Here is a 20835-nt window from a genome sequence, read left to right on the forward strand (position 1 = left end):
GGAAGTCTCATTTGACACTTCAACCTACACACATGCACAAAAACGCACACACACCAGAACACACCAATCTGCATCTTTTCTCTTTGTGTAAACCTTCTGCCAACAATGAGCGAGCAATGCTTTGCAACCCACTGCAAACTCAAAAGTCCACAGACAAATTCACAGCTCTGACCACTCTTACCACATGCCCTTGCAAGTACATCAGAACAGTCGCCTCCGCTCAAAACATGTTGACAGTACCTTGGTTCTTGACTCAAACTTTTCTTCAGCATTTGAGCACTGCTTTTGAACTGGGTTAGCTTGCTGTGTCAGTTTGTTAACTCAGGATATCAATCAGGCAGATGGTGCATCAAAGCACACTCTAAAAACAAGTCAAACAAACCTTCATATTTGATCTAAAGTAACAGACTAGTTAACATTTTTATTAGTTTTTTATACCGACACCAACACTTGCTGTAGGTTTTAAGTCAACAACAGGTTGACCAGTGTGAAACAAAGCTCAATACATTTAAAATAATGTTTGATCTATGTAATTGACAATGGTCTGCTGGTCTTGATAATACAAAGTATGTAGAGATTGTAGGAACTTCTCTTCATTATAAAGATATTAATTCATCTTTACAGCCTATTTATGAGTCCATTGATAATACAGTAGTCTACTGTAACCTAACCTGGCACACAACATGGAAACCCAACATAAAACTGACAACCACAACCATCACAAAGGTAAAACTGTAATTATTATTTATTAATGAAACGGTGAAAGGGAACAAAAAAACAAGTAAAAAGCTCATGTTAATAAGCTATAGATTCACTCCACTTGCATTTTGACATTTTGAGTAAGCCTGAGTTGACTTAAATGAAGCCCAACCCTGTGCCATCTGCATGGCAGCAGTGTACTGTGACAGCTTTTACATGGAGATAAGTGCTTTTTAACCTAGTGTCTCCTGTGCTTGTGCTGTGTACTTTTGTTACTGATGTACAAGACTTGATGGCAGACCAAAAACGAAGTTTGGTAAGAATTTTTTTAATATATAGAAACAAACATATAATGGTTTATGAGAAAATAGCAACACAGTCAATACAAATTCAAGATATACAGTCAGAGAAAAGATACACTGTGTCAGAACAAAAGCCATATACAGATAATTAAATTCCATTTACGTGCTTCCCTATTTGCAGACACATCTATGCTCCATTACCCTAGATCAGTAGTGGCTTTTTACACCCCGTACCACCTCAGAAAATATTTGACTCTCCAAGTACCACCATTATGACCGACAGTAGCTTAAGCCTACCCTATTGTAGCAGAGTACTGACACAGTTACTACACACAGTTCACGCAGTAACTATCGTGGATGCACCACTACCTGGGACCAGTCAGGTAGTAGCGTGTGCCAACATTTATTTTTGTTTTGAAACAAAAATATTATAGGAAAGGCAAAACTTATTTTAAATCACATTTTCAATGATATCAAGGTATTTAAATATTTCTGAAATTCCTCCACGTACCCCTAGAAGGGGGCATGTGTACCACCACAGTTGAAAACCACGGCCCTAGATGACTCCAGTAAATGAGAACATACTTTTGAGGAAGATTTTGATAGTTAATGCTAAACCATTGTGTTGCGCCAGGCAACTGAAGGTTTTGGCTGACGTTGAGGTGTCTCCAGTATGATCTTTAACGTCTGATTGTGGCCCGCATGTCCTCATAGACATCGTTGGTCCTAGTTTGGGACACTCTCTTCTTGGCCCGTCTGGCCTTATTCTGGGAAAACAGAAGATGTTTGTTTTTGCGTCTGTCATAACATATCCTAACTGAAAAAGTATTACATATCTTCAAAAAAACATATTACAAAGATATATCAATAATCGTACACTAGGGGATGGTTAATGTCATAAATAAATAATAAAATAATTATTAAAATAAAATAAAATATATGTCTTCAAAGGTTTCACTGCTGTTTGCTTCGTTGAGAATCTATCAATTAGGTCTGAACTAATGCATTCATTCCTGTTTTGATGAAGACTTTCCTATCACTTATTGGATGAGTAAGTCGAGATGGAATCTGAGATGGCTGACTTTGCATGAATGCTTCACTTTAAAGTTCTTCCGACACCAATGGTATTGTGTCACTCAAAACCACAATGTAGTAATGGCTTGACAAAAGTTAGATTAGGCCATGAGGATTAGTCACACTAACAAACGCGACAACACTGATCACTTCTGGCAGATTGTGGACTGCTGAGCCGGCACTTACCACATGCGTGCACACACACACACTTCTTACCTTGGGGCAGATACAGACGATGAGACCAATTAAGAGCAGTGTGCAGAAGATTGAGGCCAACCCAAAGAGCAAATACGTGCTTAAAGATGAAGCCGCAGTGCCATCCCATTGTTCTGTAGTTGTGGCAAACCAAGACACACCAAAGAACTGTCACCAGCTGACTCCAAAACACGTTTCTCCCCATCACTATTCATTCTTTTGTTTAAAAGCTTGAAAACATGAATTGAAAATGTTGAACCGATGTGGGCCTTTAGACACGTAAATCCCAGGCCTGTGTCAGACACTAACCTATGTTTCAATGTCGTGCAGTGGCCAAATAAAAAGGACATGGTTAGGCCACCAGTTTAGTGGCAATGTTGGATCAACTTTAAACTGGGGTTTGTTTGCTCTGACCGTTCTTTCTCTATCCAAGTCAGGAAGTCATAAACCCCAGAAGGTGACCAAATGGTCTCAAATGGTCACCCGTCATTGCAGGGTCATTGACCCCCATTCAGCCTGTGACCATATTCTTTGCTTTCTCACAAACAATTCGATCCAAATAAAACTACTCTTAGTACTATATACAGATACACATGCTTCGTGCACATACTTTGACTGGTTCAGACACCTGTAGGGCGCCATAAAAAATTATTCCAGATTACATACATTTTACACATAGAAGCATAACCAAGAGGGATTCCATATCACCCTAAGAAGTGTTTTTGCAATAGTACTAACTCAGAGAGATGGACGTTGACAATAAAGTAACAAAACATACCTGCAGCAGGACACGTACTGTCCACCACCAGCAGAACAGACTCCCCACTGTCTGTCGTGAGAACCTTTCCAGCTTTTGGATCAAAACAGCTGTACTCACACCAGTAGATTTTAGTATCCTCTACCGTCAGGTTTGAAATGGTGATCAACAACTTGTCTCCATTCTCAGTGTATTTCAGTCTGTGTGCGAGTACCGGTATTGTGGTGAGTGTCGTTTTGTTCAGATCAAGGTTTAACACTTGTGTCTCATTTTTATCCAGACGAGCACGCAGGATTAGGGAATCTTGCGGCTTTTCACTGGGGTTGCAGCTGATGGTGAAAGATTCACCTGCCTTTAGGCGCACTAGTCTGGTCTCCCCTTTAGGAGACAGAGAAATACAATTTAAGCACACACACAGATCCTTCTTCAAAATATATTTCTCTACATCTGTATTTAGTATTGTCCCCCAGCATTTAAAATCATTACTTAGAAACAACAATCACAGGAGTAGGATCTGACTGATAATATATGTTGTACCGACCTTTCCCAGCCAGGGCTGTCTGAGAGAGAGCAAGGATGAGCCAGGCAAAAGCACAAGACATGCTGACATGAGATACAGCTTTTTACTTCTAAACTCTTCAATCAACAGGAAATGTCATGGTTCTGCATTCACTTCCAGATTCAACGAGGAGGCGTGTAAAAGCATAAAGAGACCATGGACCTCCCCGTGTCTAAGGCACTACTTTGGTTTCACATTATAAAAAGATGTACAGGGAATTTCCTTCAGAGCCCATTTCTGTACTATCACACATCGTCACAGGTGGAGGTGTTTTTTTAGACAAACTATTATTTCTGTTCCGTAAAATGGGTTAAATTGGCGATACATGTGGAAACGTTCACATCCAAACGACTGTACCTTCACAACAATGTTCAAATATGAATGATATTCATGTAAGATGTTAGTCACATTTCATAACATAATAGGCCTTATTCATGTCATCAACTAAATGTTTCCATAGTGTAAAATGTGGTTACGGTAATAAATCACCACAGTATCATCACAACCTCATTTTATTGCTGACAAATCTAACGCCTGACAGCATGCTCAGGAGTTCAGGTCTCAAGGCTAAGAGACAATGACATCTAGTGACAACCATGCCAGTGTGCAGGAGAGGAAACACAGAGAGGCCTGTCCATGCTTAAACCAGTTTTGAACCTACATAAGATTTGCAGACTATATGAATACAAAATATAATTTCTAAATGTCAATACATCAGACTCAAATCAAATGTGCTTATTTAAATAAATGTGTCAAATCATTAAAAGATTCCTACACACAAATATTGAATGAAAAAAATGTCACCTGATCGTTCAATACAAAAGACAAAAATTCAACTAACAGTTGACCATGTATTTTTAGACAGCCAAAGCCACTGTCTTCACTGGGTGACCTAGAATGTCTTAACCGTGTCTTAACCAATGCATTAACAACCTAATACTCTATTGTTACCTAATACTAAACACTTTGAAGAAAATGTGTTATTTTCCCCCCAAAACTTTGAACAACATGACAGAAACACTGAATGAAAATAAATGAATTATCAGAAGGACAATGGACATCTACCCCAGTTTTGGATTTGTGTGGGTCCAACAAGATCTGTTCAGCACCTGTGGCTCTGTTCGAAAACTTAGACAGCTGTCTTAATCCTTGATGTCTTACTAGACAGGTGTCTAACGAGACAGCTCTCTTCGGGGTAAGGTATCTTAAAAACCGTTGTTTTCGAACAGCCTATTAGGACAGGATGTACGTCATCGCGCTGCGTGTACTTATGTGCTCGCACTAGCGCGCTTTGTCAGACGGCAGTCAATTGCATTGAGTTTATCGTCACACTAAGTCAAGTTAAGCTGTATTTAAACTTGTGTTAGATATAGGCTCAATAGCTCATAACATTTGTGTTTGTATTTCACTCATTTGATAGGATTATGATAAAACGCAGCAACTAGCTAGTGTCTGCACTGCACGGCGATACTAGCTACTGTACGTTATCGAAAAGTCGGAGCAAATTTACAAATTAGGAGTGTCATCAATAAAATAAGAACATTTTCAGCAACTACACTGCCCACTTCTCGATACATTTTTATTCAGATGCTTATTTACAAGTACTGTTTAGCTGAAATATGAATTGTAAAAACTTAAAGCAATGGCGGTCAAAGGATTCTGTTTAACTTGTTGCTCACGGTAACCCAGCGCACAGAGTTATGGGTAATACGTGCCGCCATTAAGACAGCAAGGCAGCTCATATGCTCTCTTAAAAAATGACCGTTATGTGACGTATTTCAAGGTATCTTATTAGACAGGAAGAGAAGATTTAAGACATTTCGAACAGACCTCGCTGTCTTAAAAGGAAGGGAGGAAGGACGCATTTTAAGAGTTTTCGAACAGAGCCCTGGACTCCCCAGCATCCCACGCCAGGATACTATTTGTGGACTTCAGCTGTCTTCAACACCATCACCCCTGCCCTGCTACAGGACAAGCTCTCCCAGCTGAACGTGCCCGACTCCACCTGCAGGTGGATCACAGACTTCCTGTCTGACAGGAAGCAGTGCATTAAGCTGGGATCACAAGTCTCTGACTCCCGGTTCAACAGCACCAGATCTCCTCAGGGCTGCGTCCTTTCCCCTCTGCTCTTCTCCCTGTACACCAACAGCTGCACCTTCAGTCATCCGTCCGTCAAACTTCTGAAGTTTGCAGATGACACCACCCTCATTGGGCTCATCTCTGGTGGGGATGAATCTGACTATAGGTGGGAAGCTGACAGCCTAGGGATTTTAGAAAGAACAAAGCCCCACTCAACCCCATCACCCTGTGCGACTCCCCAGTCAACACTGTGGAGTCCTTCCTTTTCCTGGGCACCATCCTCTCCCAGGACCTCAAGTGGGAACTGAACATCAGCTCCCTCATCAAGAAAGCACAACAGAGGATGTACTTCCTGTGGCAGCTAAAGAAATTCAACCTGCCAAAGACAATGATGGTGCACTTCTGCACAGCCATCATTGAGTCCATCCTCACCTTCATCATCATCATCTGGTACGCTGCTGCCACTGCCAAGGACAAGAGCAGACTGCAACGTATCATTCGTACTGCTGAGAAGGTGATTGGCTGCAATTTGCCTACCCTCGAGGACCTGCACACCTCGAGGATCCTGATGCGTGCGAGGAAGATTGGGGCCGACTCCTCCCACCCTGGACACTCTGTTTCACCCGCTCCCCTCCACCAGGTCCAATACCACACGCCACAAAAACTGTTTCTTCCCAGCCGCTGATGGCGACTTCAACAAGGCCAAGAGCTTGAACTTACTTAATTCTGAATCTGCACAATGACACCTTGACACATTGCAATTGCACTATATTACACTTTTTGTAACTTTTGTACTGTATCTCTTGGACTATTTGTATTTTTATATTGTAAATTATTTGGCTACTTTATATTTTATTTTTTATTAAGATTAGGTAGACTTGTAGCTTTAGTATAGTTAGAGCACATATTTAAGTTTTCGGATTCCTATATGTTTAGTATGCACCTTCCTGACAAAGTAAATTCCTTGTCTGTGCAAACTTTCATGGCGAATAAAACCCTTTCTGATTCATTGTTTCTTCTGAGCAATCCTGCCCTTTACAGTTGCCATGGTGTGATACAAGCAGATTGAACAGCTGCCTGCAAGGCGCCTGACAGCGGTGCTGATAACATTCTCAGGTTCTAAGGAAGCAGTCTGCCTGTTAACGTCTGACATTTCCTGGTGTTGGTGTCGGGCTCTGGAACGACAGTATCCTCTGTCCTTAACTTAAGGGGGGCAGCAACATAGCCAGACCACCACTGTTACACAGCACTAGTCTGACGTTACGCTGCATTTTCAAATGGAACAGCACATCACAACAGAACTACCGGCACCTCTACCCTTTAAACTAAACGATGACGTGAAATAAACCAGAGTTGTGAGGATTATCAGTCATGTCTTGCTCACTAACATGAAGCTAAGTATAATTAAATGGTTTACATTGTGTCATGGGGTATGACACAACATTTCAACCCTTGCTTACATGCCACAGGCAAATACCACTACTGTACCTACGTCTTCTTCTCCTGGGTAACAGATGGCTCAACTAAAAACCCAGGGAAATATTTAAACAAGACAACTAAAAACCCAGGGAAATATTTAAACAAGACATTACAGGTTCAACAAAAGTCTCTAGTATTATTTTGGCCAAGTTTGTAAATAGTAGGGCTAATACATAGAACAGGGATATGACAAATGATTTTTTTCTTACATTGAACGTATTATAATATGATGTGTGTTAAGGTTTGGAGAACTGAGAAAGAAAGCAAATTAAAATTAAGACTATTCTAAAATGGAGGGAAATGCAAAGTGTTTAATGAAAACATCTGGCTTTTAACTAGGGTGAAGAAAGTACATTATGTTGCTTAGGGAAGCTATCCTTGCCATCCTTCTCTCATCACAAACACAAAAAGAGTGAGAACGTGAGAGTTAGTCCTCACGTCTAGACCTCTTGCTCTGAAACAGTTTGAGAACCAGCCGCCTCACAGGCCAGACACCCCTTGACCACAAACCGCACATACCTGCACATAACTGGCGTCTATCTTCAAGGCAGGAAGTTACAACACACTTCTTTGACAATACAAACACATTCGTCTTGGCGTGTATGGTTATACTTGCACCTGCACTCCATTGATAACCCACTGGGACACTGTCTTGACATCCATGGCAGAGAACTGCGATACACGTTCCCCCTTCAGATAGAGAGACAGAACCAAGGTGCAATGTCAGTGTGGGAGTCGTTCCTGGTCTTAAAAAGACTGCCCTGGCTGTAAAGTAGTAGTGTGAAGACTGTGTGATTTCATGGTGGCGGTGACTTATACTGGGCATAGGTCTCCTGCAGCTCCGCCCGAATGTTCTTGGAATTAACAATCAATGAGGAACCATCTATGAAATACCTCAACACTAATGGCGTCAAGATTTAGCTGTATCCATTCATTCCAAGGCTCTAGTCTCCCCATGCTATGGCCATCCTCAGAGAGGAGCCCTACTGGGGGCAGCAGTCAAGTCTGCAAGTCATTTAGAAATGGGGAATGGTTTAAAGACTCAGAAAGGATTTAAACTCAAGATTAAAGGAGGGATTTTGTAGGGGGTTTAACCCTTGTGCTGCCTTCTGGTCATTGTGAACCTTCGGGTCATTGTGACCCATCGTCGTGTTGCGACAACTTTACCTAACACAAAAATAAAGTGAAGCATTTTCTTCTCACCTTCGCACTGTGGGTGGGGGTCTGAGACAGCGCGACCGTTAAAAGAAAATGACTCACTTTATTTTTGAAGGTTACACAAGGGGTTAAAATTGTCCAAACAACCAAAACGAATTCCCCTATATTTGAAGGAAGAGGGGAAACTGAACAGTGTATTACGTAACGTTAACCAAATAATATCAATACCAATGGAAATTGCAGTTATTTGACTAAGGGTTAAACAGAGCAAGAATGGTCAAGAGTAATGTTAAATGAAATATACATTTAATAAAATTGTTAAAGAATGAAATCAATTACAAGTCAAACATTTTACAAAATGGAGGTTAACTTTTACCTACACTACCATGATTATTGTAAACCAGAGAGAAAGCAAGAGGTGAGGAAGGAGAAGGAGTAGAAGAACAAGAACGACCAATCAGACCACATCTTGACCCTTACTTATCAACATATGACTAGCAATGTGACACTAAGTTACACAATGAGGTGTGAGACCCATCAAGCAGAGACTCCATCCACCAATTCCAGACTTTAGCACATGAGAGGTGGGGGCAGGGTGACAACCAGCCTTACATTACATTTTACAATCCTCCCTCTGGACACAAAGTGAAAGCTGCAGTGTTCATTGTGTGATGGGTGAACCTGCACCCATAGGAGAGAGGAACTTGATTGCAGACAGGTCAGCATTAAGATTCTATTGATTATGGCTGTTTGCTCGGAGGATTACTTGTGGGCCATGGGTATTTGATCAAAGGATCACTTTGTCTTTGTCATTGTCTTTTGGCATGCAGACATGCCCTTGGTTAGCATATTCCTACTACTTAAGTCCTTGTCCTGTTGCAGAACACACTTGAAACACAGCACTTGGTTAACAATGAAAATGGTAAAGTTTGGAGTGGTCCGGGGTCTATCTGAGATAGTCAGATTAGATAAATATGGATACAAATCTATCATAGATTAAAATGGCATACAAAAATGAACAAAACACAAATTAAACAGCAGAAATTAAATAACAGTAACAGTAACAATAACCATTCAACGAGTCTACATTTACAGGTCGGGATCCATTGTGAGTTTAGCATAAGCCTAAAACATGTATATGCTTCTTTTTTACTCCAAGATTACTTGTATGATGAGGCCTAGAGGCCAGTAGGAGTTCAAAACTTGGGACGTTCACAAGAACTTGATCCAACACAGCATCAGGCGTCAGTCAAGTGCCAAGTGGACACTTGAAAGCTATGCTGTGGTATCTCCTCCATGAACTCATAATATAGTACACCAATGAAATTATAAATGTCAGGTAGCCTGGTGAAACGATTCTTAAGTCTATCACTCAAAACTACTGCACACAGTAGGTTTTAACCAATCACTTAACTCCCAGATTACACGCGTCCACACTCCAATGAATAGCCTATAATCATGTTTAGTAATTAGTTCAAACAAAATGCCCATAACAGACTTTCATTCCTTAAAAAAAAAAAGTTTGGAGGTGGTGCAATTGGGTGGAGACTAGGGGACTACAAGTATAACCCAGTTATAAAATATTTTTGAGAACTAGTTGATCTGATATTATGGTGGGAAATGCAGTCAACTACACCTTTGTAGTAGACAACTACAACATTGGGCAAAATATTTTCTTGCCTACCATTTTTGGGAAACTTCGGTGTGCAGCTCCACCATGTGGACGGAATGTGGTGGATGTGGAGAAGAAAAAACAAATCCAATTCATATCAATCTTTATTGTATTTAGAAATCCACGCGTCAATTCTTTTTTTTATTATTACTTTTTCATTTACAACAGGGGAGAATGAGACAAGCTAAACGTCATGCCTTTTCCAGCAGGCGCGATGCACTACAGGATGGGCAGAAAGGGAGGAGAGATACATAAAGTGCTTTTGTCAACAGTTTTTTTTTTTATATAGAAAAGGGGTAAAAACAAAAGGCTTGAAGTTTGGGGTGATGGGAGAGAAGGAGAAGACGAGTGTGGAGGCGGTGGAACATAGACACTGGGGTGTGGGGGAATTTTCAAGGAAAGTGGGGGTAATTCTTAAAAAAAAAAAAAAAAGAAAAGAAAAAAGGTTCAGAGGAGTGGTCTCAGCCCAGGATCAGACTGGACTTGCCACCAGGGGGGTTTCTTCGCCCAGCAGCGGAGGAGGCAGCAGGGCTGGCTCCCGAGGGAGCGGAGGGCAGTGATGGCTCCTCCCTCTGCTCCTGGTCAGCTTCACCGTCCTCAGGACATTCTGTTACACACAGGTCGACCAGACAAAGCAACTGTCACCACAGGATTCGGTTGGTTCAAATGAATTCCCTCACCCGTGGCCTGGGTTTCTTATCTCAATTGTTTAAAGCGTTGGTAAAATGAAGTGGACTTGAACACATTTCTCGGCCCCAGCAAGTGATCAACTGTGCTTCACAGCCCTTAATGGAAGCAGCCGTTCTCCGTAATGGAATCAGTACTAAGGACTAGGTTGTCAAAAGATCTCAGTGTTTGACATGGTTGTAGAGTCTTGCAGCAAGAACCTCAAGTTAGGCTTCCCTAATCTAAACATGTGAAGCTGTTCCAAAATACAGTATAAAATTCATTTTCAATGTCATTTTCAAACCCTTCATGACCTAAACAGTGTGCTGGGTTAAAACATGCACTTGGATCCAGAACAAATCGTTCTGGGAATTAAACAGTTCTTCCTATGAGTGCTGTCATGGAACAGGTGGCTGAGTAAAGGCCGTAGCGCTGTCATGACAAGGTACACACATCAAAGTACATTTTTGATCATTCATTATGGCCGCAAGGAGTGGCTTAAAACACAGCAAACACACAGACCTGGACAATGATGTATAGCGTTTGAATGCACTGTAGACAGTGGGAGGGATATGACCTACATTCTTCTTTTATTTTTTGGGGGAAAGGCAGGAAGAGTGGATTATCTGGGCTGCCACAGTCTATGAGACCGTTCACTGTGGACGCTACTTGGCTAATGTGTGTCATGCCCAGTTGTTTACTCCAGACAGGAAACCAAGAGACAGATAGAGGGAGGTGGAGTGCAGATGCTTCTATCAAACCTATACAGTTATAAGGGTCCAAACACTAATATTACTCGGTTTGAATTGAACAGTTTGAATCAAATAAGTTGCGGGGAGTTCAGGACACTGTACTTACCATCATTAGCCTGTTCATGCACTTCAACCTGGAAGAGCAATAGGGCGGCTAGTTAGTCACATGTGGCCAGTTGGGCGCTCAGTATGGGGCACACAACTGAACTAAAAACCATCCATGGCTAGACAAGAGAACCCATTAAGACTTACTGCCAGTAAGTGTGCTTCTAATTACATCCGACATGCAACAGTCACAGTCGTGTGACATACTGCCCGTTACTCATCGCGTTATCACTACCTTAGCAGCAGAGTTGCAGATCGAGGTCTGCTCTAGGCCGTCGTTTTTGGGGAAGAGGAGGGGCTGCGGGCAGCGTCTCAGGGGGGCCGAGGGCTCCCCACACAGGATCCCAGTGGGCTGCCCACCTGCAGAGAGATGACCCAGACAACGACAGCTCACAAAACACACTACCCCCAGTTTTTTTGCATATACATTTTTTAAATATATTTTTTGGGGGGCATTTTTTATGCTTTCTTGGACAGTTTTAAGTTAAGTGTAACAGGAAAGGCAGGGAGAGAGAGGGGGGAAGACATGCAGCATAGGCCGCTCTCCTCCACCACCCCCAGTTTAGTATTTTGTTTAGCTTTTTCAGGGAGTGGTAGTGCTAGCAAGTTCTGAAACACTGATCCTCAGGCTTCCTGTCAAGCAGTCAGCTACCATTTGTTTCATGTCAACACTTTGTGAAAGCCAAAACATATCAGCTGAAAATTCACATCCAGAGGGGAGAGCAAGAAAGCAGGCAGACATTTTCTCCACTACCATACAGTCAATTTTCAAGAGTAAGCCTGAGCGACTGGAGCTGATTCACGCTCACTGGATTCATCCGCTCAGATTTCACAGAGCTCAAACTCGCCAGAGAGCATTTGCCAAACTGACATGAGAAAAAGGCTGAAAACCATGTTTGCAGCACCAAATCCGATTGCCTGGAATGATAGTTCAGACGCCAGAACAGGCCCAGAAGAAAAATACTAAATGTGGATGTTGTCCAGACAATCAGTATACCAACAGTCACACAGCCCAACCCCACACACAGACAAAAAAACACAGAGGAAACCATTTAGGTCACTACATTGCTACTTTCTAATCAAGTTGCATGAATCAGCATTAAGTAGCACTATGACTCAACAAGGACTCTTCTATCCAGATTCTGCTTTAATTAACCAGACTATCGAGGCACTGAATGTTTGCCAGTGAATGTTTGCCAGTGAAGACTGCACAATAGATTTGCCTCAAGTGTCATTTAGCCTAGATTGACTGTGATAATAACATTCAACAAGCACTACATACAGTCCAGACAAAAGGGAAAGTGAGACGTGTCCCACTACTGGGGTTAACAGATCAACAAGATCAGAGGGCAGCAGTCCCTGGCTACAGTAGTGAATCTCCGCTCTGATTGCAGAGTGGCTCTGGAGAGGCTGTGAACAAAGCCACAGTAATATCATCTAGGGGCAAACACAGTGGGGCCGGGCAGCTAGCTGACTGAACCCACCAGACAAATAAGGCTAATGGAAAATCTAAACAAATCTATGCTTATGTTTCAGCCCGAGCATAGTGTAAGCAGAATTGGATGGGTCATTTCTAATATCTCAAGTCGATACATAGGAAAGTGCTTGTCCTGGTCTCAGAATGGAGGTGGTTGGAGTGACATAACCACCCCACAACCACGTATATAATTACTGGTGTTGAGAAAAATATCGTCCGAGGAGCCTTGGGATTCTGAACCTTAGTTAGTGGCCTTGCTTTGTTCACTGCAAAAAATACAGCACAATACAAACTGGGCCGTTGCTTTTTAAAAACCGACTTGACAATAAACAAGTTATTCAAGTTCTGGTTAAAAATGGTGCATTTCATCAGACCGACAAGCCAGCTTTAAAGCCAACACAGACCAACCACTCAGGACTATCTGGCCAAATAAAAATGAAGTGGACATTGCGGCAACTGAACTTGAACTGACCCTGAGACAACAGAAGCAAAGCCGGAAAACAGAGTCTGACACAATGCTAGCAGCTGTGTCTCAGAGGTTAAAAGTCAAGGTGAATACCCCCTTCTCCAGAATGATAGGGAACACCAAACTCCAGGCTGACAAAACAAGGTTTACACTGAATTGTCAACTCAATCTGGATTTAATTAGACTAGGAATCTGACTATATGGGTCTATATGCATGAATGGTTGGGTTCCACAAAATATAGTTATGAATAGTCAGCTGACTTGTCCAGACCATTTAGCTCCCAGTTTAGACTACATTTAGGAAAATGATTGGTACAAATTGGATAATGTAAAAACATGGAAGGCAGGTCTAGTTCTCACCCATGGTCTGTTTGGTATACAAAGCTTTCGGCTCATAGCCGGTCATAAATAAGTGCCTCAGAACTCATTCAGATTTTAATTACACAGAGTATTATGACCTACAAAACAGGAACATGGCAAGACAACCTGCATCCTTGCATCCCAAAAGAAATGAAAGTTTATTTAAGTATTGTAAATAAGCAACACTAAAGATTTAATTTAGGTATTAGGTTGATAATGAGGAACAATTCTCTTTAATGAACAGAGAAGCGTTGGCGGGGTCAAACAAATACTGGAAAGGTCGAGGATTTGAATACAGGTTTTGTAAGTCCAGTGAGAAAACTGAACTAGCTTCTGTGAGAAGTAATGTTGGCTACCAGGTGGGTTGTTCCTCCGATGGGCGTGGGGGTCATCAGGTTCTGCGAAGATGTTGGACGCCATTTTGTTTTTGCGAACAGGCGTTTTGTCATCATCTGTGCCAAAAGATATGTTGGATGCTCCGCCCGGCGGCCGCAGTACCCTGTGAGATGACAGAGGGTTAATGTTCTCTGACAGCCAAACAAACATACACACTCCCCTTTCTTCCTCACCACCCCCCCCCCCCCCCCCCCCAGGTCAATCTAAATACAAAAGAGTCATGTAACACTTGTGATCAGCTGCATGGAAGAAATCAATACAATAATTCAAGTGGCTCATGGATGACACCTCATTGCTCTCCTAGTACTCTACCCACAGATTCTCCCCTCCCTGAGCACCGGCTGTCAGATGCTTACAATCTCTCCCCTACAGCTGACTAGTCTCCGCCTCTGAGCCCAGCCAGATTCCATTGCAGTGACCAAGATCATTTTCATTCCAGTCTAGGCTACATTTTCATTTCCAACATTAGATGTGCAGCCTTTATTCAGCCTATATACGGCCTATAAGTCACAACCACGGTAACTAAACGTGAATTTAGCTTGGCAACTGTGAATAGGCTATCCAAAGCAAGGGATGGCAAACCCTACTTTCAAACAACATTCGGTCGTCCTCTGACTGAACAAACAAGACAAGATAATGAGAAGGAAAACATTTCCCCAAATCCCTTTAGTGTCCTAAGGACAGTCGGGTGGACGACAGAAATTGATGTGTTTGCAGAGCCATTCCTCGACCCCTCCCGCGGCATCGCCTTTTTTCAGAAACACAGCGGATGAATCCACCAGCTGACACTGAGCAGCTGTCCAAGAGGCAAACTGGACCCAGTATAAAAAAAAAACTTCGCTGAAAGCACGGGCAAAAACGTCCCGAAATACTGGGGAAACGGTGACAAGACTAGAAATTGGATTTGCGTTTGGCAGTGAACGTCCCCCACGCTAGGTTAGCTAATCATAATGCCTAAACCAGGCTTCACCTCCTGTCCAGTTAAGATGAGCTCATGCTTTCCACACAGGCTGCGAAGAGAAAAAGCTTTATAGAGACCCCACCCTAGCATGAAAAGGGGAATATTTTAATTAAAGGCCCGATTAATAAATAAATCCAAATCTCCGGCACAACCCGGCACACCCGTTAAAACAGCAAGAATAGTACTAGCGCTACATTGAAGATTGGAAATACTGGTTGCTAACAGCAAAGCATACTGTAAAAGGACAACATCTTTTACTATTTTGAATGCCTTCGTTGTAAACTTGCCAAAATGGGATGTCACTGAGAGACTATGCAATGGTCGGAGGCAGCAAGGCTAGAAGCTTTGGTACGGCAAAGATAAAGTCAACTGTAAAGATTTGCAGGCGCTTAGCTGAGCCCACACCCAATGACCTGCATTGGCGGCAAGCCGACAGTTGATGAAAGACGATTCGATATTTTAGTACTTAATTGGAGTACGGATGGTTAACTTGGTGAGAAATGTAGTCTAAAATAAATACCCAGCTATGTAACAGTAGTTATTTGACACAATTGTCGACACTTCCCTTTGACTGTGTGGCAACAGAGACTGAGATGCAATGAGCTGCATCATACTGTCGGAAGAGAAAATGCAGTGCTTTGGCAGACTTTGAAGTTCAAAATTTGTGTTAGCTAGATCATAGGTACTTCGGTGAACACACCGCTATTCTTTAAGTATAGTGGTAGGCTATTGGACTGAACTAAAAACAAATAATATTCCGTGACAATGATATCCGCATTGTTAACTATAAAACCAAAAGGGACAAAGGAAGCACAATCTATCCTAGATTTTGTACTGGAGCTAGCCAGCTACACTATCATCGATGTCGCTGGCTATCGTTTGCAAAGACAGTTGCTGTAGACTAAGTAGCTACAGTATCCAGAAAGTGTAGCAACTGCCAAATTAGCTAACAAACTTAAGCTAGACATGTGTAGCATACTTTGCGAGATACAGTAACACAGGCTAGGAAAAGGGTTCACAGCGTCAGATTAATGAGCCAGATAACGTTTCCTACGAGTTTAGTTAAATCCTCCCCAAAAATCGACAGCCCGGACATAAGACGGTTAGCTCTAGTTAACTAGATTACAGTATATTAGCTAGCTGACTGGCTAACATGGGTGGTGTTGCTGGTGGTTAGCAGGCTTGCTTGAACCCCATTTCTTTTGTTTGTCCATGAAGATTTTTCTGATTCATGACTACCTGGAACTGTTTTTAGCCCCGGGCTCCATTCCTTGAAATGTTGTAGTCGTCGTCATCTTGAGGGTCTTATTCACTGCCTTTGCGTTGCAATCGAATTGATGAAAGTACAAATACAAAATGTGTATCTTGCCAAATCCTAATAGCAGAGATGCCAAAAATCAGGACGCAGACACCACCCGACTCCACTTCAAGTACGCACGAGACAAGCGAAAAGGGCGTTCGGACAAGTTATGCCTTACCACAAAGTAACAGCCCACAACAGTTCCAGTCGCTCTGGTTGGACAGTATCTCAAAGAGCCTCTCTGTGATTGGTAGCATGAGCCGCCGCTCAATGTCAACGTTATTCCACCCACACAGTGGGATGTGCTGGCATAAAGCAAGAAACCGAGTGCACTTCTTTTATCAAATTGCTTTAGATACGGATAAAATACAGACATGACTACCTGTCATAAAAAGTAGCCACATGCGTTGGGATTCAGATGTTGATCAGGTTATACTGCATTTTCTTGTAGAATGCTCTGACATGCAGTCAAAATGAAATTAGTTTGGTTAAAAAGAGAGAATAACTTTATTTAAACAGGACATTTGTCAGACAGTACAGATGTTAAGTTGAACTGAAACATCTCTTCAGGGTTTCCTTATTCCAAGTATGGCCTTGTCAAATTATGATTGAGACAAAGTTTATTCTACACAACCACTACTATATAAAAAAGATATAAAACCAATTTTCCGAAGCAGAAGACAGAAAATAAAGTTGGATCAGCCAGTCTACATATGATCTCTGAATGCTAACCAGTAACCACTTTTTAGGTCCTGCAACATTTGCCTCATTATGGTCTGAACTTATTGAACGGTAACTCTGATGGGGATGTTTATGTACAAAACAGGATTAAAACAAAAGTAAGAATGAAAACACTATACAACAGCAGTTATATATAACTGTGACAATGACAACTCCTTCTGCATGGCATTAATTCTGGGATGGCAATAACACAAGTCTCAAAGAAGCGGTTTGGGTAGAAGTAGGCTGTGGAAGAATGGTAAATAAGGGTAGAACTTTGTTGGAATCTGTGGGGTACTTAGTTGAAGCCTCCTGTCTGTTGTTGGAAGACATCAATTGTGTCTTCATCTTCCATTTCCAACTGTCAGGAAAAAAGTATGTAATTTAATGTAAAGCCAAAAACTGGTAAATGCCTATAAATATTCAAACCAAACCCACTGTAAAAAACAACCTGGCATTATAATACACTTTACCTTAAAAAAATACAGTATGCATTCTTTCAAAATAGACAGATCAGACTACCAATAGTTTCAAAGCTTACCTGTGCAGGTGTGTCCGTCTCGTTAATAGGCTGTCCATCAAACCTGAACCTGATTTGCCGCATTGTCAATCCCTGTGAACATAGAATCACAAATGTAAATGTACCATAATTGCCGTCCAAAGACGGCAGTCTTTCCATCATCCCCTGCATCATACCTATGTTCATACTCATTTCAACAAAAAAAGGAAACAGCAGCATTGGGAGGGAAGAAAAAACTTCCTATTGAAAGTGAGTAAAGCTCTCATTCCAAGGCCTCAGTGGCTATGTGAGACATTAGATCCATTTTATGGAAATGTTCAACAATGAGATTAGGCACAAGCAGGCTTGGATGAGGGAGGACTAGCACATCGCTGAAACAGCTCAAGCAACTCTTTATACTCTTACCACATGCGGATCACATACACTTGCTGGTGTAAGCAGCAAGGAAACAAAGAATCCTATATCAGTGCCTTACAGAACAGTTTTAAGTATGCAGTGGACATGGAGGAATACATGCAAGACTGTTAACATAGAGAGGACAAAAATATGTTTCATGCCAATGAGGTCACTGTACGTCAAAAACACAGTTCTTACAGATGTGTTATAATAAAACAGGTTAGATCTGTAATTCCATTTCACAGTGTGGCAATGACCCAATATGAAGCACTAATATAACTATAACTAATATAGTATTATTATCTATATACTATGTATAAGAATGTGTAGATGCATTTTTCTTTTTGTATTTTTATATCGTAAATTATGTCTCCTTTACATTTTATTGTATATTTTATTTTAATTCTAAATCCCCTTAGTACTGCTTGACTATGTACCTTAGTATAGTTAGTCCATATATTTAGGTTTTTAAGATTCCTATATGTTTAATGTGTGCACCTTTCTGCCAAAGTAAATTTCTTGTCTGGGCAAACTTTCATGGCAATTAAAACCCTGTCTGATTCTGATGCAAAGGGCACCTGCCATACTCACCTGTCTCTCACAGTATGCCTTCATTAGTTTACTGAGCGGCGTGTGCCTTTTGATCTTGAACTGCACCACCGAGCCATCTTGTCCTGCCACCTTTAAGTTTATATGGTCGTTGTTTTCAGTCTTTACTCCTTCCTGAAACAGAAGTACACAAAGGTCTTATTAATAAAAGGCCCGAGCTGAACTAAACTATATATGGCCTAATGTTAATTTAATATTAACATTTGTTCTGTCATGTTTGCTTTCAATACATACTTCAGTAAGTGAGACATAACTTAACACCTTTTGAAGTAAATCCTTAGCTAATACCACACAGGATTATTTCTGCACAAACATTAATCGTTTTTCAATATGCAAACCACCACAATATACCAATATCAAGTAGTTGAATAATTCATTTATTAATGAATAAACACAGGTTAAGCATGTTTCAACGTGTATAAGATTTGGAATACAACATCAATAGTAGGCACCATAGCAAATATGTCATGTGGCAGTATTTTTGCTCAATGGAATGGAGATACACAACCTTCATTGTATTTCTCAAATCCAAAAAGCTCTTGATCAACTACTTTAATCAGACACTAACTGGGTAGCATGGGTGTTCATTTGTATTCAATTTTGGGTTAATCTTAGTCTTAAATAGGCTACTTGGCTACAGTAATGGGACGTCTGACTACCCTAATAGTTGTACTACCCGATGACAAGATTGCAAAACTCGCGATTTCTGTTGATGGTGCATGAACTCGATTGGAACCTCAAAGAAAACTTGCTAGGTCCAGTGGTAGGTTTTTAAGACGTTGTAGTGAACGTATTTGGTTAAGTAGTTTTAACCAGCCATTGTAGTTTTTTATTTGTTTGCCTAATGTTCTTCAAAACATTGTTTTACTAAATTAACACTGGGAATAGAACCCATAGGAAGCTAAGCTAGTGGCAATCAATGGGTCGAGTTATAGTAAACAACAATTGATAAGTTAGAGCGCTGATATTTAAAACATCTTTTTAATCAGAAGTTAGGAATCTAATTCATACGCCAAAGTATGCAAACAAAATAGGATTCCGAAGAGATTTTACTATATCATTCTATCCTGCTTTCCATCGCAGCTGGTTGGCTGGGAATCAAGGAGCAATCTACGCGCCCATGAAAGCGCGTTCACATGTCTTCCGGTGTATCCAATGAAGTAGTTGCAGTTTTTATCTAGCAATAACTTGAATAAGATAAGATCAGGACTTTTAAAGTATCCAGTTTTTTTTCTATAGTCTATTTAACTTATCTATGTGACATTGCAAAAAAAATGTATACACATTTCCAGGGAACTCACCTTGGGTTTTTCGTCAGCCATGGTTACTCTATTTGCGCTTCTCTACGCCGCCACACAAAGAATGGACGTGAGCGCGCACGTACTCGTTCTCGTATAAAATATTGACCCTGCGTGCGCGATCACGTATCCACGCGCATTCCATCAGCTTTCTTTTTATTGGTTTAGGATCAGTCACGAGGAAACGTGCTCAGTCTTGGCATTAGCGGGAGTGTCATTGTGCGCGTTAAAGTAGCAATCGGTGACACGTGCACGCGCATTTACAACATTCCCTTTTGTTTTGTTAGCTTTTTTCTAGTGTGCACATAAAAAATACACAGTGTAGTAGGTTATTGGTTTAATTATGTATTTGGGTGAAAATACAAATGTGTTTGAATCAAAACATTTTCTAAGAACATTGAGAGAGGAGGCATTGTCACATAGAAAAGAACAGATCTTCTGCAGCCATCTTGTTTTCATGTCATGGATCTCAACATTTGCAACCAATTATCCACAATCCATTACAGCACCCCAGACACCCCAAAACTTGAAGCTCTCTTAATGATCCATGTAAATGAAGTTCATTTCATTATCAAGAATTGTTATTAATTATTACTTATTATAGTACATAGGAGGGAGTCGGATGGCGGCCACTCCGCTTAAGGAACCAAATCAGAAGGTTGCTGGTTCGATTCCTGGCCGTGCCAAATGATGTTGTGTCTTTGGGCAAGGCCTTCACCCTACTTGTGTCGGGGAATTGTCCCTGTTCTTTCTGTAAGTCGCTCTGGATAAGAGCATCTGCTAAATGACTAAATGTAAATATAAGTAAAATAGCCGTTACTGAACGTTTAGCATA

The 20835-nt window shown here is 41.2% G+C and overlaps 3 protein-coding genes across 3 annotated transcripts; all 3 read right to left on the reverse strand.

The window, feature by feature from the left end:
* Positions 1-783: 783 nt before the first annotated feature.
* LOC146253488 (uncharacterized) lies at positions 784-3661 on the reverse strand. Its single transcript, XM_084678458.1, has 4 exons — positions 3569-3661; positions 3049-3405; positions 2292-2404; positions 784-1768 (listed from the first exon to the last, which is right to left on the reverse strand). Exons 1-4 carry the CDS (start codon positions 3627-3629, stop codon positions 1682-1684), a joined length of 618 nt encoding a protein of 205 aa, XP_084534584.1. The 5' UTR covers positions 3630-3661; the 3' UTR covers positions 784-1681.
* Positions 3662-10065: 6404 nt separating this feature from the next.
* Positions 10066-16592, reverse strand: jpt1b (Jupiter microtubule associated homolog 1b). Its single transcript, XM_084678493.1, has 5 exons — positions 16397-16592; positions 14157-14299; positions 11733-11857; positions 11499-11526; positions 10066-10581 (listed from the first exon to the last, which is right to left on the reverse strand). The coding sequence occupies exons 1-5, from the start codon at positions 16450-16452 to the stop codon at positions 10436-10438; spliced, it is 498 nt and encodes a 165-aa protein (XP_084534619.1). The 5' UTR covers positions 16453-16592; the 3' UTR covers positions 10066-10435.
* Positions 16593-16940: 348 nt separating this feature from the next.
* LOC146253490 (small ubiquitin-related modifier 2) lies at positions 16941-20129 on the reverse strand. Its single transcript, XM_084677243.1, has 4 exons — positions 20004-20129; positions 18685-18816; positions 17719-17790; positions 16941-17538 (listed from the first exon to the last, which is right to left on the reverse strand). The coding sequence occupies exons 1-4, from the start codon at positions 20022-20024 to the stop codon at positions 17476-17478; spliced, it is 288 nt and encodes a 95-aa protein (XP_084533369.1). The 5' UTR covers positions 20025-20129; the 3' UTR covers positions 16941-17475.
* Between the last annotated feature and the right edge of the window lie 706 nt (positions 20130-20835).

Source organism: Hypomesus nipponensis, chromosome 17 (assembly GCF_054491055.1).
Source record: "Hypomesus nipponensis isolate SF chromosome 17, ASM5449105v1, whole genome shotgun sequence".
In the NCBI taxonomy this organism is placed as follows: domain Eukaryota; kingdom Metazoa; phylum Chordata; class Actinopteri; order Osmeriformes; family Osmeridae; genus Hypomesus; species Hypomesus nipponensis.